Below are 24,239 nucleotides of genomic sequence, written 5' to 3' on the forward strand. Positions count from 1 at the left end.
TTGTGGTTTCATGATTAAAATGCATTTTCTTCTTCAGCCACCTGATTCAAAGCAAGATGTAATGTGTACTTGATGCATAGTACAATCATGGGTGTTGGCCAGCAGGAAAAGTAACAGGTCAGGAAGTGCAGTTACATTGATTACAGGAAGATAACACATGTCTGGCACTTAGCATGTGGAGTAAAAAATGATACTAGCCTTCCTCCACATGTGAAGGTTAACATTGAAGGGAAATGCGACCAAAAAAATCATCTATATATATAGATGCAACCGCCAATTCGTGTCATCTTAAATAATGCAAAAAACTAACTATAAAAAGACTTGTAGCAAAATGAAGCTAAGGAAAACAATTTATATATAGACTCTGCAACAAATAAACATTCCATATTAGGTAAGGTAAAAGATATGTAAGCTAAAAGGTAAAGTTCCCCCTGCATACTACACCATGCCATGAAGGCACATTTAGGGGATGTGGGGGTAGGACCCCACACCCCAAGTACATAACCTCGATCTCTGCCATTTTGGAGGTGGTGATCAGCACTACGCTCCGGATGCCTTTACCCTCCAGGGTTGCCCACAGGGTAGACATTGCTTTGAGGCTGGTTGAGCCCCAGAGCCACTTCATGCAGGGACTAGGTCGGTAAAATTCCGATCTCAGAACACCCACCCCAGGAATCGACTCCGGGTCTACTGCATGGCAGTCAGACACCCTACCAAGTAGACCACAGTGGCTCTAATTCCATATTGCAAAAACATATTTTTCAGGAACTGGCAAAGCATAAACAATTGCTTTTTTGATTGCCAATTGCCCACATAGACTAATAATAGCATGAAAAAGTGGTGTCTATAAAAATGACTTGCCGCAATACAAGAACCATTAATTTTGAAATACCATCTATATATATAGATGCTCCACAAAAAGGCCCAATTTTAGAGAGTCTATATATAGCTCTGGCGCAGTTAATGGGTTAAGCATACAGTTGATTGTGGTTCAGCACTTGATTGGGCCAGGGGCAGGACATGACCATGGAAGGTCTTCTATTAGCAAGTGTTTACGATCACACGACCAAGATATTGCTAAAAATATCTTCCTTCTAAGTGAGCGAGACAAAGCATTCCATCCAACCCTGAGAGATCTTCAGAACTTCGACTGCAAAAACAGTCAAAAGCCATGATCAATAGGAAATGTGAAGGACGAGTTGAGTATCTAGACAAGGTGTGGGAAATGTTAACACAAAAACTACAAATAGTAAGGATTTCAGGTATTGACATTCGGTATGAGGAGAAGTGCAGCTTGTGCTGTTACATAGATAACTGTCCACATGTGAAGGTGCAGTTGCGCTTCATACTAGTAGCATGGGATTTTATAGGTCTCCATCATTGCAGGACTTAGCATAAGAGATTGGGTTAATAAGGTTACTGCTTAGGGAGTAGGGAAGGTTACTAACCCATATGTGGTCAACTATAATAATAAACACACTAGTTATACAAATTATGCCTCTACAGTTATAGCTTCCAACAAAATGGTTCTACCTTCCAAAGTTGCATTTTAGTCTCTTACATGATAAGCTAACTGAAGCTATCTTTAGTTTCTGCACACCTTTGATTCCTCTGTATGAGTTCTTAACCCTTAGTACGCCGCACGGTCTGACGAAAGTAAGCCCAGTGTCGCCGAGGCTTTGAGCGGGAAATTTGAATTCGTATACATAATGGAGAAAAATCGTAATAACTCTGGCACTATGGGACCAATCTACTTCGGATAACTTTTGTTTTGCAGGCAATACATCGGTGCATGCAACCATGTAAAATTTGGATGCCCCAACCACGGGGGGGTTACGGGCGGGGGCTGCATCCCCCAATTTCAATGAAAAAAAAATAAAAATGTGGAGTTTGCCCCCTCTTCTCCAGCTACTTTGGGGAGAAAACCGGAACTTTTGCTTTTTTTTTCCAAAGAATGGACCTTCCGCAACAGAATGAAACTTGATTCATGTTCGTGGGTGCAATACAATTTGAATAATAAGGCAAAACGTAAAACTCTAGTGAATTTTAGCCAATTTGCATATTATTCATAAAATTGTTATAACTGACACTATGGGACCAATCTACTTCGGATAACTTTTGTTTTGCAGGCAGAACATCAGTGCATGCAACCATGCAAAATTTGGATGCCCCAACCGTGGGGGCTTACGGGCGGGGGCTGCATCCCCCCAATTTCAATGAAAAAATCATAAAAATTTGGAGTTTGCCCCCTCTTCTCCAGCTACTTTGGGGAGAAAACCCGAACTTTTGCTTTTTTTCATTCGCACTTGCATCTTGTGTAGCTACTGTGAATCTATTTCTCCCTTTTGACTCGGCTCTTTGTGGAAATATGTCCGGAAGGAAACGTTTGTGCGTTAGGGAAATCGATGAGCTGTTATATGATACGAAGTGTTTATGGTGAGGCCATTGTTAGTCCTAACAGAGGAGGGAAGGAGCCTTTGCAATCCTTTCTTTTGTCTATACTTCTGGATAGACGCATGCTTTAGACTCATGCTTTTGGCCTCTGGCTATCGTCAAGCTTCATTGCATTTCTAACATAGAGGCGACAGAAAGCTGACACTGCCAAACCTCATCCAATCCCCTCTCTCCTTGCCCTACTCCCCACCCCTGCCACTACTTCAGCTCGATCACCAGGTCTAAACACAAAGAAGAATGTGTGCCTTATCAGTACTAAATCACAGCGTTGGAAGCTTGGAGGAAAACAGCATCGTAAATACCAAGCATTTATTGTGTCTGTCAACTGAAGAGCGAACACCGAACACGTGTTTGGGTGAGCCCAAACACGTGACATATTCCGAGAAAGGAGGGGGTGGGGGGATTTGGAATTTTCGAAACACAATTGCAAAACATGTTCCCGAACGAACTGTCAGTGTTTCAACCTCAATATACAAATATAAGTGTGGCAAACCCTCGATAATTGTACCTAAAGCTGTTTGTAACATATGTGTTACAGCGGCTACAAGAGACATACTTTTTTTGTAACATATGTGTTACGGCAGCGAACTAAGGGTTAAAACAGCAGGAATATATTGGAGAGAAAAGGGGTCTCTGAAGCAGTTTAAGATCTAGCCAGCCATAATTATAGACTCCAATGCATATAGAATAGAATAGAATTTATTTCAATTCTTCTTTGTAGCTGATCAGTGGTGATTTATTCATTCTTAGTTTTGGAGTTTAACCACTGTGTTATTTTTAAAATTACCTACGTAAGCGACACTGAAGGAGCATTACATTTTTTGGAGTTGATTCCAATGGTATCAATCTTTTGACAAGGTGGAGTCTGGGCCACCACAAATTAATCCTCCCTGGCAACCTATATAGAAAAACAGTCTTGACGTGACCACCAGACAAAGTGGAGCCTTGGCCACCGAGAATAATTCTACAAGGCAACCATTTATTCTCTATATAGACACCATCCCCAAACACATTATGTGTCCAGGGATTGCAATGTGATTTAGTAGATATCACACTACCCTGAAGACGGAGGCAGAATCAGCCTCCGAAATGTAGGTAATTTTAAAAATAACACAGTCCAAAACTAAGAATGAATTTATTTTAAGTATGAGCTTTTACAGCTGTGCATACCATACAAGGATGAAAAATTCTAGTGCAATTTTCCTACACCCTTCCTCCTCCCAGTCTACTTCCACATTCACACTGCTTGGAAGTTCACAAACACCATCTTTCATTTCCATTGTTTCACTACACTTGCAAAATGCATATAGTCTGTTATATGATATCCATTCCATAAATACATACAAGTTTTGGAAATAAATGCAAAGTTTTCATTCTTGCACAAAACTGAAAGAAACCTTCTACTAACATTAATTCACTATGGAAAGAAACAAGGAAAACCTTTATGGTGCAACAACTCTTGAAGAACCAAGTTCTGCCAAGCTGTCTTTCATTTGTTGTTTGGTTGACGCATAGTCATTGTATCAAGTTCCATCACCCCTCTATTCTGGCTTTCGAGACTGTAGTCCACGATTTTCGCTGAATCAACACCAAAATTCTGGAGTTCCCCACCACGAATCGAATCCGGGACCACTTGCGCCAAGGGCAAGAATGCTAACCATTTGGTCATGCAGGAGCTCTCATTCATCACACATTGATTTTAGATTTTACATAATTAAAATTTTACATTCACGAAGATTGTGATAATTTCTACTTTAACTTACCATAAAGAGGGAAATGTTAATTAATGATATTTTCCCCTTATCATCTCCAACATAGAGTTCGTCATTCGAAGCATTCCATTGCAAGGCTGTTATCTCGGAACCAGCATGCTCAGCCGATACCTGGAGTCTTCTTGCATTGTTGTTCCTCTGGCTAACATTGTGCTCTACTGTAACAACAATGCCCTTCACAGTCGCAAAGGCTATGATATTCTGACTCGGAGAAATGGACAGTTGAGAAATGGCACCATCCTATAAGAATAAGGAATATGTACATGCATGGATAAATTCTCTTTTTACACAAATAAGTAATAATTCCATGTTACCTTTTTGCAAAAAAAAACTATATCTGCTCATTGTTTCAGTGACTCCCAGTTAGCCTTCACAAAAAGCTGTTGCTTGACATACCATGCCATAATATGTATTATCATGACATACATAATGTCGACCAGAAGCCTTCTGTGAATCATAACAGTGAGTCACTGAAATCAATAGGTGATTTTTTTTTGGCAAAAACTTCATATTGAAAGTGTTCTTTTCAAGAATATTGCACAACAAGCAAATATTATTAAATTAATCAAATGAGAGGCTGGCAGAATCATCATATTCTGAATACCCTGGACTGCTATTAAGGTAATGATCTTCATCATCGTGTGCTGTCAAGTGGAATACTACCTAACTCACAAGGATTCCGTGTGGCCGTGTGTTGTGGGTGTTTATATTTTGGTGTAAGCTTGAAAAAGTTCTGGGAAACCAGGACGGAACTTAAAAGCAAAAATTAAAAACCAGTAAACATACTGTATTATTTTGAATCTACAAAAAGTGGTTACGCGAACCTTTAATAAGAACACAGATATATTTGTTGTGATCTACAGATTGTATTGAACTCTTATTGGTGGGTCCCCAGAACTCTCATGTTTTTTTTTACTTTTTTACCCAAGAATGAATGAACTCCCGTTTTTAATAAAGTATTATTTCATAGTTTCTCAAGTATTATAACTGGTTCATATTAACAGTGGTGTCGCATACGGTTCGCATAAGAGTGTTCACAATAATGACTGTAAAAAACTTCTTTACGTCACGTGCTGGCAACATATATGTTAAAACACTAAAATAACACACAAACAGCACGATAAAAAACACTTCAGAGATCTTCCAAGCTTTCAACTCCTTCACGGAGTCATCTTCAGGGCTGGTCGAGGAAAGACAGAGTAGACGCGGTTGTCGTTACACGAAATTGTCCCTCGCCCCCTTAAAATCCACCAGATTTAGCGAATTGTCGCTAAAGTTTGCAACTATGTAGCACAGACCTTTTCGAGTCCCCCTAGACATGCCTTGTATATGCTGCACTCTGGTGCCGAATGTAAGAAATATTGTCGCTTGCATCAATGTTCGCACAGCAAAGTGAACATCTTCGGGGTATAGTGGCCAACAGCACCTTAGCTGTCAGCTCTATGTAACACGCACAGCAATTGTGTTCAACGCCCTCAGTGGAACACCGTGGGAGTCAGTGTTACCAACTATCTAAAAAAGTTATCAGACGTGGAAGAAGTCATGTCAGAGTAAATTGTGTGTATATACTCGTACATCAAACATAGTATTTTTTCGAATAAATATATGTATTTGTGTGTGTGTGTGTGTGTGTGTGTGTGTGCATTTAATATGTACGTAATTTAAGACATATACATGAGTGTTCACATGCTCATGCGAACATTATCAGGCGACGCACCTGCATATTAATGTATCTCTACCCATTTCCAGCTGCTGAGACTTTTACATATGTTCATGGTCTACATGGTGTTCTGGAAATGATTCAATCTACTGGATGTTGCATGTTTCCACATGTATTCCAGGAAGATATATATTCTATGAGGTTCCATCATCTGCATGATCATGATCAAGAAAAGACATGTTAGAGGAAACAAAAAAAAAAATAAAAAAAAAAATAAAGGAAAAGTGAAAAAGATAATGTTGAGCATTTTCTGTTCATGGGAACAGAAAAGTAAAACTAATGTACTTGTAAAAAATTGTGGTGTATCTCTTCCAAGTATATAACCTCTACCAATTGTTTACTTCACTTCTCCTACATATTGTTTCTCCAAGTACACCATGCTCAATCAGACGAGCTCCTGGTACACCTAGAGGATGGTACGTTACATTAATTATTTTTTGTGTGTGTGTTTGCTAAAATGTATCTCCAAAGATGGTGGTGGTCTGTATTGTTGGTTACATACCGAAATCACAGAAAATTTTCTGTTTTTATTTTTTCCTTCTAAGTTACTTTACATTGAAAGTAGATAAAACCATGTTGTTGTTTTTTCAGTTGTAAGTTCGAAATTAGGAAGGGTTTCAAATATTTTGAAAAATATTATTTTTGTGGCCATGTGAACTGCAAGACCATTCAAAAAGTAAAACATGTCAGATTCACTAATACTGAGGTTCTTGCTCAATAATCATAGCTGGTGCATTAAGACCATTCACAGAAACTTAAGAATAAAATGACCAAGTGCAATTGTTCACATATAACATTCTGTACTGGTCACATGTACATACCTTATTTGGTATCAGCTGTAGAAATACACAAGGTTCTCTCCTGAACACATAGAGTCCACCACTTGTAGCTCCTAGCACAAGGAAGTTCTTTGAAACATCGAAGCATGTGTACTGCAATGGCAAGAAATATTTATTTATACATAGTAATACAGTTTTCTTGAGTCAGTCTGTTTCGACTTACTTTCACTTCTACTGTATAATAGGCTTCAGAATCCAATTTTCTACTGACGGTTCGTCCCTCCCGTAACAGCTGATTAGTAGATCTTGGATTTTTATGTAATTGTACAGGGTGTTCCGTTCAAACCTCCCACATTTCAATTCATCATTATGAAACATAATGGACTGTGAGTGGTACTAGACGAAAGAGAAACAAAGAATTTTATTGCATGATCTCAAAGTTCACCATTCTCTCACTATGCAGCACCACAATCGCATAAAGCACAATGGCGACTCCGCAGCAGCGTGCACAATCTGTATTCTGGTAGGCAGAGACCAAATCAATCATTACAGTGCAAATAAATTACCGAAGAGAATATGGAGGTGAAGAAGCTGATGGGAAAATCATTAAGGCACGGAGTGCGAAGTTTTAACTCTGAACTGCTTGGATGCTTGGCAAAGTGACTTACTAGGGCTTCTCTGAAATCCTGCTCAAATTTCTTCCACCTTAATCCTCGGAAACAAGTCGACAAGAACCTCCGGATTGTTTATTGTTCACTTCCAGTCGCCAAAAACAATGGTTTTACCATCAGATGCTTCACCTCCATATTCTCTCCAGTAATATCTTTGCACTGTAATGATTGATTTGGTCTCTGCCTACCGGAATACAGATTGTGCACGCTGCTGCGGGGTCGCCATTGTGCTTTATGCGATTGTGGTGCTGCATAGTGAGAGAACGGTGAACTTGGAGGTCATGTAATAAAATTCTTTGAGTTTCTCTTTCGCCTAGTACCACTCGCATTCCATTATGTTTCATAGCATTTTAGCAATGATTAATTGAAATGTGGGAGGTGTTTGAACGGAACACGCTGTATATCTTCATACTTGTGATCTTGAGTCTGAAGGTTGCATATTTGAGTCATAGCCAGTGCATGGATGTTGTGTTACATTTTTTCTTTTACCCGTTTAACCCAACCATTTCCTAGTCATCTTGATAAACCTAATGGAGATTAAAAAAGTGCAATGTAAACTAACCAAAACATATCACCTTCAAGGGTAAATTCCTCTGAATGTTGAAACAAGCCATTGGGGTTCATAGGGAGGAGATCAGGGCTCACAAATTCCAGATATCAGTCATTGTGGAGGTCATTTGATAAGCACCATGTTCTTGTTGCCTTTAACCCACACCTCTCCCAGGTACTCACTGCATTAGAGACTAGGTGAGTCAAAGAGCCATTTTATGTAGGGATATGGTTTGAAGTGCCCTGTTTTATGCATTGTATTCTTATCCCTTGAAAAAAATGCATGTGGAGAATGTTAAAAAGTTAAGTAAATTATAGAATTTTCGGTCACTGAAAAAGTAGTTGTTAATATAGTTTTACAATGATTGCAGGTGGCTACATGGGAATAATTTGTAAAAGATTAAACAGTTCTTGTTTTTCTTCAGGAAGTTGATGGCAGTTAATGACGGTCTGCAGTTTTAATTTGATTTAAGTCCACTTTATGCACAGATAAGCTAATTGGGACTGGTCCTACAGTTTAAAGTTGGAACCGAACAACTGAGTATCAAACCCGGGACCCCTTAATTACTAAGGCTACACAGGGATCTGAAGAAAAAGCCATGCTCTATAGTGGCAAAGTTAAAGCCATGAAACTAGTCCAGTCAAGGTCACACCACCCACCTACAGTGCTGCCAATAAGCAACAATTTCAACTTTCAATAATAATTTTTTAAAAAAAATGGTCAAAAATAGTACTTAAAGTAATGAACATTATGATTTATTTTTAAAACTGAAAAACTTTCTTAGCCATTCAGAAAAAAAAAGCATGTTTCCATGACATTCACAAGAAAAATTTTATTTTACTTCAAAGTATAAAATATAATGGAAGCAGCATCACAGGAGGGTTGGATAAAATAGTGAAACATTCATTAGGTTCATAGATGCCTACAGCAGAGGCATATATTCGGGGCTATCGAGGCTATCTGCGAAGCCCAGACTCGGTGAATAAAATACAGAAAATATCTATCAGAAAATGTGCATAAAATTGTTCATTTCAATAAGAAGATGAACTTGATTTCTAAGAGGAGTTGGAAACATTACCCACTTTCTTTGAATTCACGAGATGGCTGACAGGCAAGCTTGACAGGGCCCCGATCAATGTTGCAAACCAATTTTTCCCACCATGTAATTTCCCCACGATCAGGGAATTGTGGAGCCAAACTGTTACAGGAGAGAGAACAGGGTTGCATATGGCGGGGAAAAAAACCCTCTGAACTTCCTCAACAGTCTGGGTCAATGTTGCAAACCAATTTTTCCCAGCATGAAATCTTCCCAGGAATGGGGAATTTTGAAGCCTAATTATCGCGACCAAAGGGGAAAGTGTCATGTGGCAGGGACAAGAACATCATTGAACGCTTGCAGAGGAGTTGAAAAAGAGGTCATTGACCTTCAAACAACTAGATACAGTGGGGAGTAGAAAATTGTTGGCTGAGCGGGAATGGTTTATGAGTGCATCTAAAAATTGCCGAAATGACAGGACCAGTTCTAGTCTAGATCGCGTCGAGTGGTCTTGGTGCGTGGAATTTATTTAGAGGCAGCGTGTGAATACAGTAGTGAGTGGATTGTATTTTTGTTAATGATATGTGCTGTGTTGTGTAGTGAACTGACATAATTAACAAGCTATCTGTTCGGCTTATGAATGACGATAAGCTCCAAATCCTTGTGGATTTTTCTTATATGTCCACTTTATGAACAGATAAGCTAATGGGGATTGAAACTACAGTTAAAGTGGTATCTAAACCACCATGTATCGAACCTGGGACCCCTTAGTTTTAAGGCAACGAGGAGTACCCGAACTTAAAATCGTGAAAATAGGTAGGTTGAAAGTTTATTTTTATTCTCGTATATACGCCTACATAATATTTCACAATATGGGCCTATTATTTATGCAAATAAGAATGCAATTCTTGAAATCCTTTCCTTACTGACAGCGTACATTTCCATGTTTATTTATGAGGTATATATTTTTAATCACAAAGTCTCATCACTTCAAACCGCCATGCCAAATGAGTTAAAAAAAACAAAAACACCCTGACCAGCAAATTTTTGTCCATTCGAACACTATGATATGGTGCGATAGCCCAGGTTCTTAACCCAGGATATGCCACTGGCCTACAGTATATATTTTATCCACAAAATGTATAAGCATTTGAAGTAGAAAAGTAAAATGGTCCAAGACTTGCAAAAATTTTCGAGTTATGTAATGTAAAATATCGTCGCTGGCTAACTTGCGTTCTATTTATCATGTAAAATCTTTCACCAAGAAAGTTTGGAATAACAGATTGAAATTAATTTTTAAAACATATACAGCATCTTTAGAGTGACATGTCAGCTAGCTATATTTTCTTTTCTTATTTGAACGAATTCTGGTGTGCATCGATCTTGCACTCATCTGATGACTGCCTGTGACATTTGCCCGTCTACATTTACTTACGGGAAACATTTTGTCCACATATTTGTACTTCGTACACAGTTGGAATCATCACAATCTCTCTCTATAACAATGGCAACACCAGGAATAATCATCTAGGGGTGCTGGGGGAATGCGGAAACAAATTAAGGGGGTGCGATGTTGAAAATAAAGAAAACATGAAACAAACATCATTTAATAGCAATCAACTGTTAGTAGGTTTCTATAAAAATATACCAATGAGAGTGAAGACTACTAAAGCAATTGGAAGTTTTGTGTTATATAGAGCACTGCTTTTCTGCCACATTTGAACAATCCCGACAATGAGGATGAATGATTGGATGACATTGATGAATGGACACTTACCTTGATCCTTTGAGTTGCTTTCAACGGAGAATAAATTGCACCTAGATTTTCCAATTCAGTTAATACAAATGGTTGCTTATCCATTTTTGCATTCTTCTGTTTTCACACATGCAAGTTCATTTTCAATGTGTCATTCCATCCTTACGCTGCCACAGTCAAATATCCATTCAGTTCTTAGTTTACAAAACCCCCTAAAAGAAAGAAAAAATTGACAACATGAAATTAAGGCATGATTTAAACCAGTATGAATTAAGCAAATAAATATCTAACAGTACTTACCATTTCAAATTTCAAATGGTTTAATTAATTTCAGGTTTCCTGTATTTAAATTGTGTTTAAAATTCAAATTATCTAATATTTCAGATGGAAATTGCACATTATAGATGGATCATTCCATGTGAAATCATGCAATTGAAGGACAAAAAGTTCCTTCATAGTCATGGATATGCTTCGTTTTTTTAATTTTTTTTGCTGATAGATACTTGGTCCAATATTACAAATATGTAACTTTAGACTTGTCCAACAAATACGTCAAAAGTTATAAATTATTGAAAATTTGAAGATTTTCAGAAATTGGATGGACGAACAAATGCACCATGCAACACAAAACATGTCATATCTCAGAAACTATGTGGCGTATTATAATGATTTAGGTATTGTTGGAGAGAAGAAGGGCAGTTCTAGCAGAAAATGATGGTATTACCACTCTTACTTATTGAGAAAGTAGAAAAATCTTTAAATAAAATAATATTTTGTGATGAAAAAGATACTCTATTTCAGGTAATTGTTTGATAGAGAGTCCCAGGTTTTACCACAATGAAAATTGTTACACAGCATAATCAATACATGTCAAACATAATATTAAAAAATCAGAAAGGTAATATTTTTCATAGTAAAAATATCACGTTTCAGTTTACGGTGTATGAACTAATTTTCCACTGCCATACAGTTATATTTTTGAAAAATGGCCCTAAATCACTAACAAATTACCACTAATATAAGTGCACATAATATTATTAGAAATGTTGAATAAGTAGAAGCATTACTATGAGGTTCATCCACTTTTAGTTCCCAAAAATTGTACTAAGACCAGAATTTTTGCCCAGAATACATATGAGTCAGTCCATACCAAATGTTCCAGCACTGGTTGCATGACCACTTTTAAAATTTTCAATATTTTTATTGTTCTAACATATATGCAAGGGTAGTTCAAAGCAGGCATTATTTTTCCTAAAACTTGACTTTGTTTAAAAATGGTGACCTTTTTTTTCATGAGTTCGGGTATTTTTGGGTACTACAGACAGTTGCGATAATTATGTTAGCCCAGCTAAGAAAAATGATAGAAAGCTAGCTGTGGTAAACAACATTATTTTCAGTACATTTCAAACATTATTTTATGTTCTGTGCCTTTTTGCAACATCTCTAATGGAAATGGCTGAAATTTAAGGTGAAAATCGTAGATAAATTTCAAACAAAAATCAAAGTTTAGGATTTGATTTAGTACGGAAGTAATATAATATCAGATATATATATATATATATATTATTTTAACATAAAACATACATCCAAAGTTTTTGTCAGAAAATATTTCAGCTCTGCTAACAATTTCTTCATTTAGTTCAAAATCTTTGAAAGTGCTTGATTTTCATTTTGTAAAAAAAAAATTCAGCCCTATATCTCTGATGGGGGAACTAAAAAAAAATAATATTTATAATGTAAAGTGTACTCTGAGAAGTACCTCTAAAAAAATGGCCTTAAATTTCAGCCACTTCCATTAGAGATGTTGCAAAAAGGCACAGAACATAAAATAATAAAACAAAGTTAAGTTTTAGAAAAAATAATGCCTACTTTGAACTACCCTTGCATATATGTTAGAACAACAAAAATATTAAAAAATGTTAAAAGTGGTCAAGCAACCAGTGCTGGAACATTCGATAAGGGCTGACCCATGTGCATTCTGGACAAAAATTCTGGTCTTAGTACAATGTCTGTGAACTAAAAATGGATGAACATCATGCTTCTCTTACTTATTCAACATTTCTATTAATATTATGTGCACTTATATTAGTGGTAATTTGTGAGTGTTTCAGGGCCATTTTTCAAAAATATAGCTGTATGGCAGTGGAAAATTGGTTCATACTCCCTATACTGAAACATGTGATATTTTTACTATGAAAAATATTGCCTTCTGACTTTCTTTAATATTATGTTTTATATGTATTGATTATGCTGTGTAACGATTTTTATTGTGGTAAAACCTGGGACTCCCTATCAAACAATTTTCATCACAAAATATTATTTTATTTAAAGATTTTTCTACTATCTCAATAAGTAAGAGTGGTAATTCCATCATTTTCTGTTAGAACTGCTCTTCTTCTCTCCAACAATACCTAAATCATTATAATACTCCACATAGTTTCTGAGATATGACATGTTATGTGTCACATGGTGCATTCGTTCGTCCACCCAATTTGAAAATCTTCAAATTTTCAAAAATGTATAACTTTTGACATATTTGTTGGATGTCTAAAAATTACATATTTGTCATAGTGGACCCAGTATCTATCAGCAAAAAAATGAAGCAACCTGCTCTGGGTGATCTTGCATGGAATGACCCAGATACATGATTAATTAGACAAAAAGAGGAGCAATTAAGGAATACCAGGAGTATCTCCGATTGCTTTCAAATTCGGCATACTCACTAATTTTGGCATCCTAATCACGAATCTGCAGTTAAAAATTGGCGGTCACTTCTAGAAAATGCAAAATAAGTAGAAACGAAGTAAACACCGGTGATTTATGAAGGAAACAACAATTTTTTGCAATGATTAGCGTTCAAAAACTGTTTATGAATAAACTGAATTTTAACTACGCTTACCTAACCTAACCTTACGTGAATGGTTCGTGCGACAAGTATGTTTTCCACATTTACTGAAGACCCCATAATGTCACATGTAAAGCAACGCTTCATGGAACGGATAGCGAACTTCACTTGTTCACATCATCAAACATGGCGATCATTAGTATTGCAATCATAGCGGTAATGTATGCACGGTATTTCGCATTTTCTAGACGTGACTGACAATTTTTAACTGCACATTCGTGATTTTGAGGTCAAAATTAGCAGTATACCAAATTTGAAAGCAATCTGAGATACTCCCGGTATTCTGTAATTATACCCAAAAATATTTACATGTAATAAGGGGAGGAAGATCTTATACATATTAAACACACATACCAAATGAAGTTCCCATTCAATTTTTTTTAATATTTAAGAAAACACTAAAGTGTTAAAATAAAGGTATATCATTGAACTGATGGAAATAGCTAATTGGAATTCAAACCTCGTAGCAGGAGTATCAATACTTCTATGTATGTGTGAACATAAAAAAAAACACACGTGAAAGAAAAATAAATAAGTTGCAGATCTCTCGGAATAAAACGAAATGTAAAGTGTAAATCACCAACCCTGAGACCTTCTGTAAACAAACGGTCTCACCGATTCGATGTATCACTCCCCATCAGCTGATTCATGATCGCAATCATCTGCTGTTACACTCATAGTTCGCCGCACCTATTCATTTTATATAAGAGCCTCTGAATGTGAGAACCCGTTCTCAAAACATCAGACGAATATGCAGCCGCATACATTGTTACTCTCCCGGTCATTCTCTCTTTCATAATCCTTAAAACTGCAGACACTGACACACCACTGCACTGGGATACCAACTTAACCACTTCATTTACTGGTTTCTCAGGATACCACTGACAGAACGTTACATAAATATTGAGTAGAATCTGTTTCTCACCCCTTTTCAAAGGCTGTCCTTGCTGGTGTTTTGAAAACAACCTCAGAGAACACGGAGACCTTCCCACACGCATAGAACTCGGCATGTTATTTTTCTAAGGATAAGTCAGGCAATATTACTAAGTTGCACTACTTCCTTGCTGTTCACATGATTAATTTTATAAAATAACCAATGTTATAAAATATCTTTATGTACACAAATCTCAAAGCTCATTGAAAGTTACAATGCATATTACTACAAAATGTTCACACTTATCTTGCCTTGCCATGTCACCAAGTTATTTTACGAAGTGCACTATATTTGGCGGAACAAAAATCGTTATTAGGATGCTTGTCAAAGTTTCCAACTGCAATAAATTTACCAACTTTATTTGTCTTGTCTTGATCATCATCATGAATATATTTATTGGACTTACAGCAATGCATATGGCTGTTTATGCCCATTATATATTTTATTTACATAAGATACAATTTACATAAAATCTACAAACAAATTTCAAATACACTCCTATCTATATCATCCTTAGAAATATACATTACTATGTTATATCATTTTGTCTAAAAAAATTGCAAATAAAATATATTCAATTCACATGCAAGAAAGAAGCCAAATTTATGGGAAATGATTACTGGTGCAAAGAGTTAACCATAAAGGTGAAGCAATAAGTAAAAAAAACAAAGAGCATTGGGTTTAAAGTGAGACGTCATTTGAGGCAGCGTATCCCGTACTACATATTGGCCATTGTTTTACCTTACGTAATGAATCCTGTAACAAGGCTGGACTTTCGTGTGGATTATTTTACTTCTATGAGTTTGTAATGCTTTCTGCATGCAGGTGGTTTTGTTTACAGAAGGTCTCAGGGTTTGTGATTTGAACTTTAGGTGGTCCCATTGGATACTTTTTGTGTTTGAATATTTATATGTAGGTTAAGTGGCCCCTTCCTCACCCACACCATGGTAGAAAATTCTGGATAAACTCCTGCTATAAAACACAGTCAGTTACGGAGGAGTCAGTGCAATCGAGCTGGGTGATAGGTTGTGGATTAGGTAGCAAATTCAAGATATTTCCTATGCATGTATAGTTCAGTTTTGAAAATGCCAAGGTGGATGAAGAGGTTCAGAAAAAATTCCTGGCTTCCATTGTTTCAAAGTAAAGGCTTTATGCATACTAAGATATGTTGCAGAAACTGAACACATACTTCTGCAAATAGATTTAAATAAAATAAGTCAGTTTATGTTTTTTTTTCTTCACATAATTTGTACTCATATTAGAATTTCAAAGTTGGCAGAGGGCTTAAGTTCCATTTGTTTTATTCGACTATAATTAGTCTTCCTGCTAGGAGAATTTGAAAAAAATCATAAAACAATCGGAACCGTTAACTAAAATATATTCCTATTTGTTATAATTCTGCTTCAAGACTGTCTGAAGTTAAAGAGTACAAACAAGAATAGAACAATTGTCTGCCTTGTACTTAGTATGCAAGTGATTTTAATGCTCAAAGAAACCACATAATGAGGAACGAAGTCAGTATAATACATGAAATGATAACCTTACATAATAAAAATAATATGATGAAGCATATGCTGGAAGTAATTTAACTTGAAAAAATAATAATAATGTCCCGTATTTAATGTTTAATTCCGTTGTCACTTTATTCGCTACACGCAATGGTCTTAGTGGAAAGTTAAATAGTTCAATCAATCAAAGGTTTTCGACTTTGCTAATAACATCACATATAAATATTAGTTCGCTTACCTACGAAATCTTGAATTTTATTTACCTCGAAATTATCATATGATCGCTACAAAAATACACATCGTTATCCAGCGCGCCCTGGTGGGTAAAACATGGGGAACAAATGAAGAGCGACAAACGTGCTTCAACAAAAGACGAGAGTACAGCGCCGTAACAAGAGATAGAGTGAGATGCATAAGTATTACCAAACATATTGTACATCAGCATGCATATATATATATATATAATATATATATAGATAGATAGATAGATAGATAGATAGATAGATAGATAGTATAAAATAAACCTTGTTCGTCTTTTCTGCTAATGTTTCAGGATTCCTCTGCTTTTGAAATAAACCTTTTCTCCTTTATTGTATAAATATAATTTATATTTTAGTTATACAAATTTGAACGGTACCAAACTGTTCTAGTGAAGTCAGAATATATTTCGTTAATAAATTTTAGAGTACAAGGAAAAATAATAAACTAAAGTAAAACAAGAAATATGAATAATTATAATAATTCATGTTTTATGAAGAATACGAACCTGGGACCTTGTACTGTGCTAGCCAGAACGACCACCGAAAAGCCATTTACACAACACAGGCCAATTCTCATTTACTGTGAATTATTATGCTTAACACCTCCCCCTTCCTCTCCCGTCAATGCCCTCAAAAACAAGGAAACATTACTAAGGTAAACAATACTTTTTTCCCGTTTAAATTATTGAAATGCCTTACTTCTCTCCTCACTGGAAATTATTTTGCCTGTTCCTAAGAATTAACTTCCACCATTTGCACTAACCATGATATCGACAAATATGTTTGATAGTTTTTTTTTTTAATTTCAATAGCCATTTGTAATTTCACAACAGCTTGGTAAGTAAGCCTCTGGCAATGCTCAAACTTCATGGTGCAAATTGCAATTCGCGAGCCCCCGTGGAGGAATCCTGGGTTCGAATCCTGGCCTGGGCATGGATATTTGTGAGTGTCAATTCATCAATTGCATCATCCCCATCTTCGCAAATTAGCCAAAAGTGGCAGAAAAAGCGAAATACAATAAAGCAAATCAAGCAATTCGCGAAACTTAAAATTATTGTTTTATAATTTACCTGTAGGAGATTATAACAATTATAATTTATTTTCAATATCCATACTCGCTTACATGTGTGCCAAGATAAATATGAGTTTCTGCTATCTTTTCGACTTGTCTACATTATCTGAAGGATTAAGCAACGATTTTAAATGTCAATGTTAAGTGTAAATCTGCTCATTTTGGTGATATAGTGTTTTAAATCATAAAACCTTCCCCATGCAAGGCTTTGGTGTGCGCGACAACTATTTGTAATGTTGTTGAGGAAGTTTGAGCCCTTAATTTTTGGCGAAATGTATTGGAAATTAAAGATAGGCTACTAGGTTAAATCATCGAAGATCTTAAGCCCCGCGACACGTTAAGTTTGCAGCAGATTTTATGTATTAAACCACGCGAGAATGGCGCTCAGCATCTCCCATGCACGTCTTGCCTCAACTGCCGAGCTCTTCATATTAGGGATGGCCAGACGGATCCGGATCCGAAAAATCCGGATCCGTCCAAATGTTCCGGTCCGGGTCCGAAATACCGGATCTGGATCCGATAGTTTCGTATCTCAATCCCATTATAATATTACCACACCTTAAAAGGTATTATGATCTTCGATTACAAAGAAATTTTTCATTTGTTAGTCCTACAAGATTTTTTTCAAGTGTTGTTCCTAAAATAATTTGCTACTCATCGGCTAACACACTCGTGCACAAAAACAATCTTACTTGTTTAACATAAAATGTCAGAGGTGATTTTGTAAATTCCATTGAAACGAATATGTATTAATTCGAATGTATTGGAAATGGAAACACACATAAATGTGAGACATTCCATTCCAGGATGAAACCTTTAACACATTTAACAAGATAGAAATGTTATACAAAAATTATACAATTGTTCTACAGTTACAGTTTTAAAAAATAAAATAAAACATTATAATATATGCAGTGTTATATAATTACAAAGTGTAAGACTAACAAGGGAGGTTATCTAACTGTCCCCCTCCGATTTCCATGAAACTTGGCAGGTGTATAATAAAATAATAATAAAATAATCCGTCGCGCAACAGCCCATGAAGGGCCTAGGCATACCTACCGACTGCCGGTCTCCCTCCCACGCTTTCCTTCGTCACCTCTAAGCGTGGAGTTGGTTTGGTTTCAGTTGCTGTTTTAAGTCCACTTTATGCACAGTAAGGCTAATCGGGACTGGACCTACAATTTAAAGTGGGATCCGAACCACTTGTGCCTCCACCGGGTATCGAACCCGGGACCCCTCGATTACAAGTCAATGACGCTACCATTGGGGAGGCCCTCTAAGCGTGGAGATCTTCAACCAGTATTGGAATAGTCGGGGGATCAGCCCGACGTATCCCCAGCCGTTATAGTAGGTCGTCTCGACCGGATTACGCTCACTCACTCGGAGCTCCCCAATTTCCTCACGATGGTGGGTTGCCACCGGCCCTATACGTAGGCCGAATAAATTCCGACCGGAGCCGGATTCGAACCTACGCCGTCCCGCAGCGAACGATCTCAAGACGAGTGAACGCCTTAACCCGCTCGGCTACGGAGGAGGACTGGCAGGTGTATAGAGGGGCCCAAAGGAAGAAATACGTGTTTTTTTTTTTTGTTTCGGCTAAAAAACTGTTCTAGGGGGCAGCCCCCTCAAATGTTAAGATGAGGACAAATTGAAGTGGGGATCTGACCCCTGTGTCCCCCTCCGATTTCCATGAAACTTGGCAGATGTATAGAGGGGCCCAAAGGAAGAAATACGTGTTTTTTCGGCTAAAAACTGTTCTAGGGCGCAACCCCCCCCCCTCTAATGTTAAGATGAGGACAAATTGAAGTGGGAATCTAACCTGTGTGTCCCCCTCCGATTTCCATGAAACTTGGCAGGTGTATAAAGGGGCCCAAAGGAAGAAATACGTGTTTATTTTGTTTCAGCTAAAAAAAACTGTTTTTGGGGGCGAAACCCTCTCAAATGTCAAAATGAGGGCAAATTGAAGTGGGCATTTGACCCCTGTGTCCCCCTCCGATTTTCATGAAACTTGGCAGGTGTGTGTGTGTGTGTGTGTGTGTATATATATATATATATACTACACCCCCCCCCCCCACACACACACACACACACACACACATATATATATATATATATATATATATATATATATATATATATATATATATATATATATATTAGCAGGTAACAATATGTTATAAACACATTCTTACTTTCCAAAGAAGCGCTCATGTGGGATGGCCAAACGGATCCGGATCTGGCCATCACTAGTTCATATCACAGACAGTGAGAAAATCGGCAGTATTGCAGCAGGAGTACATTCTGTGTGCACTTTTGGATCTATTATATGCGAATAGTTGCTGCAAACATAACCTGTAGCGGGGCTTAGGAATTTCTATAAAAATACATGCAAACAGAGCTTGCATTTTAATAATATCTTGACGACTGCTTACTTTCCCCCAATACAGAAGCTACATTCTCCGAACAGTTGCTGCCATCTGTTGAGTTTTCTTTCGGAAGGGCACGTGCTTCGATTCCCACTTCCTCCATTGCTTTTTTCAGTTTCTTAGAAGAATACAGCAGAGGGAGTTCACTGCGCCAGATGTGCCCCGGGCTCTGGCTGCCTAACCTGGTGATCTTTTCTTGTCAACAGTCGGGGGAAATTGAGAAATTTTAAGCATTGTGAAGACATTATGAACGAAAATAGCTGCTTTGTAAAATAAGTATATTGGAAGGTAGTGTTTTATTTTGCAGAAAAGAAAACAAATTGAAAATTTTCCGTTTTTGGTTGGGGGTTCGTATGCTCCGTGAACCCCTGATTGAGGTGACGCCTCTGATTTCCATGTGTACGCCCTTGAACAAGAAGAGGAATATGCAGTTGTTACATGAATAGAAAACAAGAAGAAAGGGAGAACTACTAGAAAAATTATTTCATAATTGAAGAAAACACTGGAGTTACATATTACCTATTATTCGGGTTCGATACCCGGTGGAGGCATATTGCACAATGATTCGGATCTCACTATAAACTGTAGGTCCAGTTCCGATTAGCCTATTTGTAAATAAGGTTGGCTTAAAACAATTCAAACTAAAAACATTACCTATTATTAGGGACGTGCAATTTTCTTTTGAACGATAACAGCGAAAATTTTAGGAATGCAAAATAAAGTGTTTATTTCTAGCTTAACATGTTAGAAGAGTTGCATTCAGACGAGAATGTCACGCTTCATTTATTGAATTTTGGCTTGACCTCGTCCTGATATAAAACTTGCTGCAGCTTCCCAGAAGTAAATTATCGTAGAAACGGGAAAAAACGGGAAAATTTTCAGGGAGAGACACCTGTTGTGTTGTGGAAGAGGGGAGGGGGGTGAGTGTATGTGTCTATGTACACAAAATGGTATTTTGGGGTCGCAGAGGGATTTTAGGCATTGCTAGTGAAGACAAGGAGTACGTGGTAGTACTTTGAACTGTGGAAGCCTTTGCTAAAGTAAACATTTCATTGGAGTCGCTGGAAAAAACTGCAATCTGTTTAGAAGAGTGTTTTAAATATACAATTGCATAGGAAGTGTTGTGAGCGAATACTGTGAACATTTACTATGATATGTGGAAAACCATCCATATTATTGTAAGCTGAAAAGTGATTTTAAAAAAAAAATTGGTCATTTCTCACAAACGTAAGCCTTAAATTTTTTTTTTTTTGTCAATAAAACTAAAATTTGTCTCAATTTCCCAGAACTAAAGTAATGAGAAAATCTTAAGCAAAGAAAATAACACCGAATTGCAGTAAAAAATAACATCGAAATATGGGAAAACATAAAACAAAAACTTCACGTCTCTACCTATTATAAACCTCAATATGAATCGGAACCTACCTACTGTTAAGAGTTCATTGGTTGCTAACTCTTGATCCAACTGACCAATGAGCATAATAGAAAAAAATGTATCCCGCACGTAATTGTACAGGGCGAAATTTAACGCCTTCAAATGTTAATCGGGGTGGCTAGACTGTTGGGGGCCTAGTTTTCAATAATTTCAATTTGTGGTAAGAGCGTAAAGACACATGTAAGTAACGCACTTGCCGCTCCGGCCAGATACCATATAGCGGTTGTTCTGTCCGCTACCCAGCGCCACGCCGCAGTATGTGACTGTATCCTACCATCTAAGCAATTTGAGGAATGATTACACTCTAAGCTTTTACTGCCGTGTTCAATATTTCGGTGGTCTGACAATGACTGTAAATGTGTGATACACTTCTCTTACTTCAGTTACTGCTTCCGACGTTGAAATATTATTTTCTGTTTAAAAATTGAGGAAAGAATTAGCAATTGTTTTGTGAACTGGCATGGTCCCAAAAAGTTTCTACTGGTTGTCGTACTAAAATTATACGCTCCTTAGAAAGTGTGACAATTCCAAATTTAGTCCCACTTTCCACAATGACCTTGTGGAAGCTGCTTGAAGCGGTTCGCACTTTCCTTTTGAAGTGTTTGCCACGATTTTATTTTCTGGATCTTCTAATCAACAACAGCAATTTTATATTCAGATGTAAATACAAGTTCGGATGCAGCTGAAGCCATTGCTGCCGTAGCGCACGGGGGAAAAAAAAAACAATTTATCAGCTGTTCTGGGGACTGCATTCAACTTAAACCTCATCTGCAGCTTCATGACTCTTAGGGAGAATTCACACCGAAGAGACAGGCGACACGAGAGTTCACACCGAAGAGACAAGGTGCACGCGTTCGGATGATGGTACTTATATAATTGCATTAATCAGTTTATTAGACACTCGAAAAAACGTAATAAGATACATTGTTACACGTAAATCGAGTTGTAAAATTTGTGCAAGTTATTGAAACTCGGGAGAGGCATATTGTGCATGAGAAAACTGAGAAATAATATGCACTGACCTAAAACTGTATACGCTAGACTTTCCAGCCTGAATAAAGCGAATATCTAAACACTAGAGAAATGGTTCTCTCAACCTTCGTGAAACCATGTGCCGATATATATATATATATTTTTTTAAGTCAATGCCCTTAGCTCAAGAATTTTCCTCGTAAATACATTTACAGTATTTAAGATTTTATGCTTGAATTAACTTGCAGTACCTATGAAATTAAATGTTGATAAATAAATTCTGGCATAATCATAAAGAGTAATAATAGCTTGATTACGTGAAGGATTGTTGACAAATATTAAGATATGGATAACGGAGTGGTAATGTAGTGTAGTGGTTATTATCCTTGTAATTAAGTGATCACGGGTGGCGTGGATCATACTTTAAACTGTATATAGGTCAAGTCCTTATAAGTATATTTGTGCCTAAAATGGAGTTAAGAAACGAGAACTCACAACTGAAATATGATTTTGGGATTATGATAGTTGTCAACTACTTTCAGCAGAACCTTTCGCAGCTCAGTATAGTTGCTACGAGGGCAGGGTATCGGGTCGCGGCCTGGCGGTTGAGAAACAATGCACTAGAGTACTTTACCACGTTGACTGATCTATTTTGAACTAAAGTGCCTCCATGTGATGGCTTTTTCAAATAAAAGTAGTCACGTCGTAAATGGCCAAAACACAGCTTGTTTATACCATGTTGAAGGCAATTACAGCCAGGTACTGCATCAAAAAACTGGAAAAGGGAAAATAACGTTTTGTTTGAATCTTAAAACATTGTTGAAACATTGTACGTACATATCAATACTTTATTATATCAACAAATTAGAGGATCAAACATAATGCAGGTTGGGCTCGCTTCTAGAGTCTAAATATAGCTCGTTGGAATGAAGCATTCGCTGCGCATGCGCGAACATCAAACTGAGGCGACACGATGCACGGTATTGAGAAAACGGCCCAGTCCGAGAGACACGCAAGCGACATGCGACACGTGCAGCTTGCCGTGTCTCTTCGCTACGAAAGGTTGCTTTGATTACTGAGGGTTCGCTTCCAACCGACACGTGTCATGATGCATTGAAGTGCATCTCGATTGAAATAAATCCTCACTTGAATCAAATGATGCACTTCGGTGTTTCTTTCACGACATACAAAAATGCACCAAAATGCATCAAATGTGAATCTGATTCTTTGAAGAAGCCATAAGACACACTTTAGTGCATCAATCGATGCATTTTGGTGCATCGATTGATATGATGCATTTAGTTCTCTGTGTGTAGAATTTCTCCGAATAGTGGGTTTTTTGGGAATTATTTTAGCTGCCCGATTGGTGGGGTGTTTTTGATCCTATTGGAGGCGTGGATCTGCAATAGCTACAGCAAAATGGCATTCGGGCTGTATGTGGAAAGATAGTAAACAAATAAACATTAAAATGTTGCATTTATTATTTTATTGGCTGTTCCTACGTTTACAATCTTATGCTTAGTTACAAAAATAAAAATGTGAAACATGTATGCTAAGAAATATATATATATATATAAATTAATTTTCATATATATTTTCCAGTTATTGAAAAAATTAAGAACAATAATAAGTTTTTAAACAAACTTTCAAGGAAAATTAGGAGTTTTGTTGTAAATCCTCAGAGTTTCTAGTGAGACGGATGTGCCTGCATAAGCTGACACAGTTTCTTGTTGTCTGGTTGTGCACTTGAAACTTTCAAGCGGAGATTCGGCTTCAAATTTAGTCTATTCTGGTACTGATTCCAGTCGTAATCGTGACGTTTTTTATACATTAACAAATGTTTGTGGGTTCTTGAGTTGAAGAATGAAATGGGTAGAGATTTCGAACGAGTATTTTATTTCAAGACATTTGAAACAAAGATGAGAGTGTCAGTGACAAAATCAGCCTTATTTCCCTGTTGAGTGTTAATGCTATGAAGTCTGAAAC

General features: G+C 37.1%; 1 protein-coding gene across 2 annotated transcripts in view; it reads right to left on the reverse strand.

The window, feature by feature from the left end:
* The window catches only part of p (WD40 repeat domain-containing protein pink), a 38,211-nt gene extending 21,796 nt beyond the window's left edge, over positions 1 to 16,415 (reverse strand). The window contains exons 1-4 of one of the 2 annotated variants that reach the window (XM_083123650.1): positions 16,349 to 16,415; positions 10,760 to 10,950; positions 6,768 to 6,878; positions 4,218 to 4,466 (exon numbers count right to left, since the gene is read on the reverse strand). In XM_083123650.1, the coding sequence (XP_082979776.1) occupies positions 4,218 to 4,466; positions 6,768 to 6,878; positions 10,760 to 10,843 (444 nt within the window). In that variant the 5' untranslated portion in view covers positions 10,844 to 10,950; positions 16,349 to 16,415. Of the gene's footprint in view, positions 1 to 4,217; positions 4,467 to 6,767; positions 6,879 to 10,759; positions 10,951 to 16,323 lie in introns of both variants that reach the window. The other variant, XM_083123649.1, reaches the window with a different exon arrangement.
* Positions 16,416 to 24,239: the final 7,824 nt, after the last annotated feature.

This window comes from Lepisma saccharinum, chromosome 6, assembly GCF_977018435.1.
Source record: "Lepisma saccharinum chromosome 6, izLepSacc3.1, whole genome shotgun sequence".
In the NCBI taxonomy this organism is placed as follows: Eukaryota; Metazoa; Arthropoda; class Insecta; order Zygentoma; family Lepismatidae; genus Lepisma; species Lepisma saccharinum.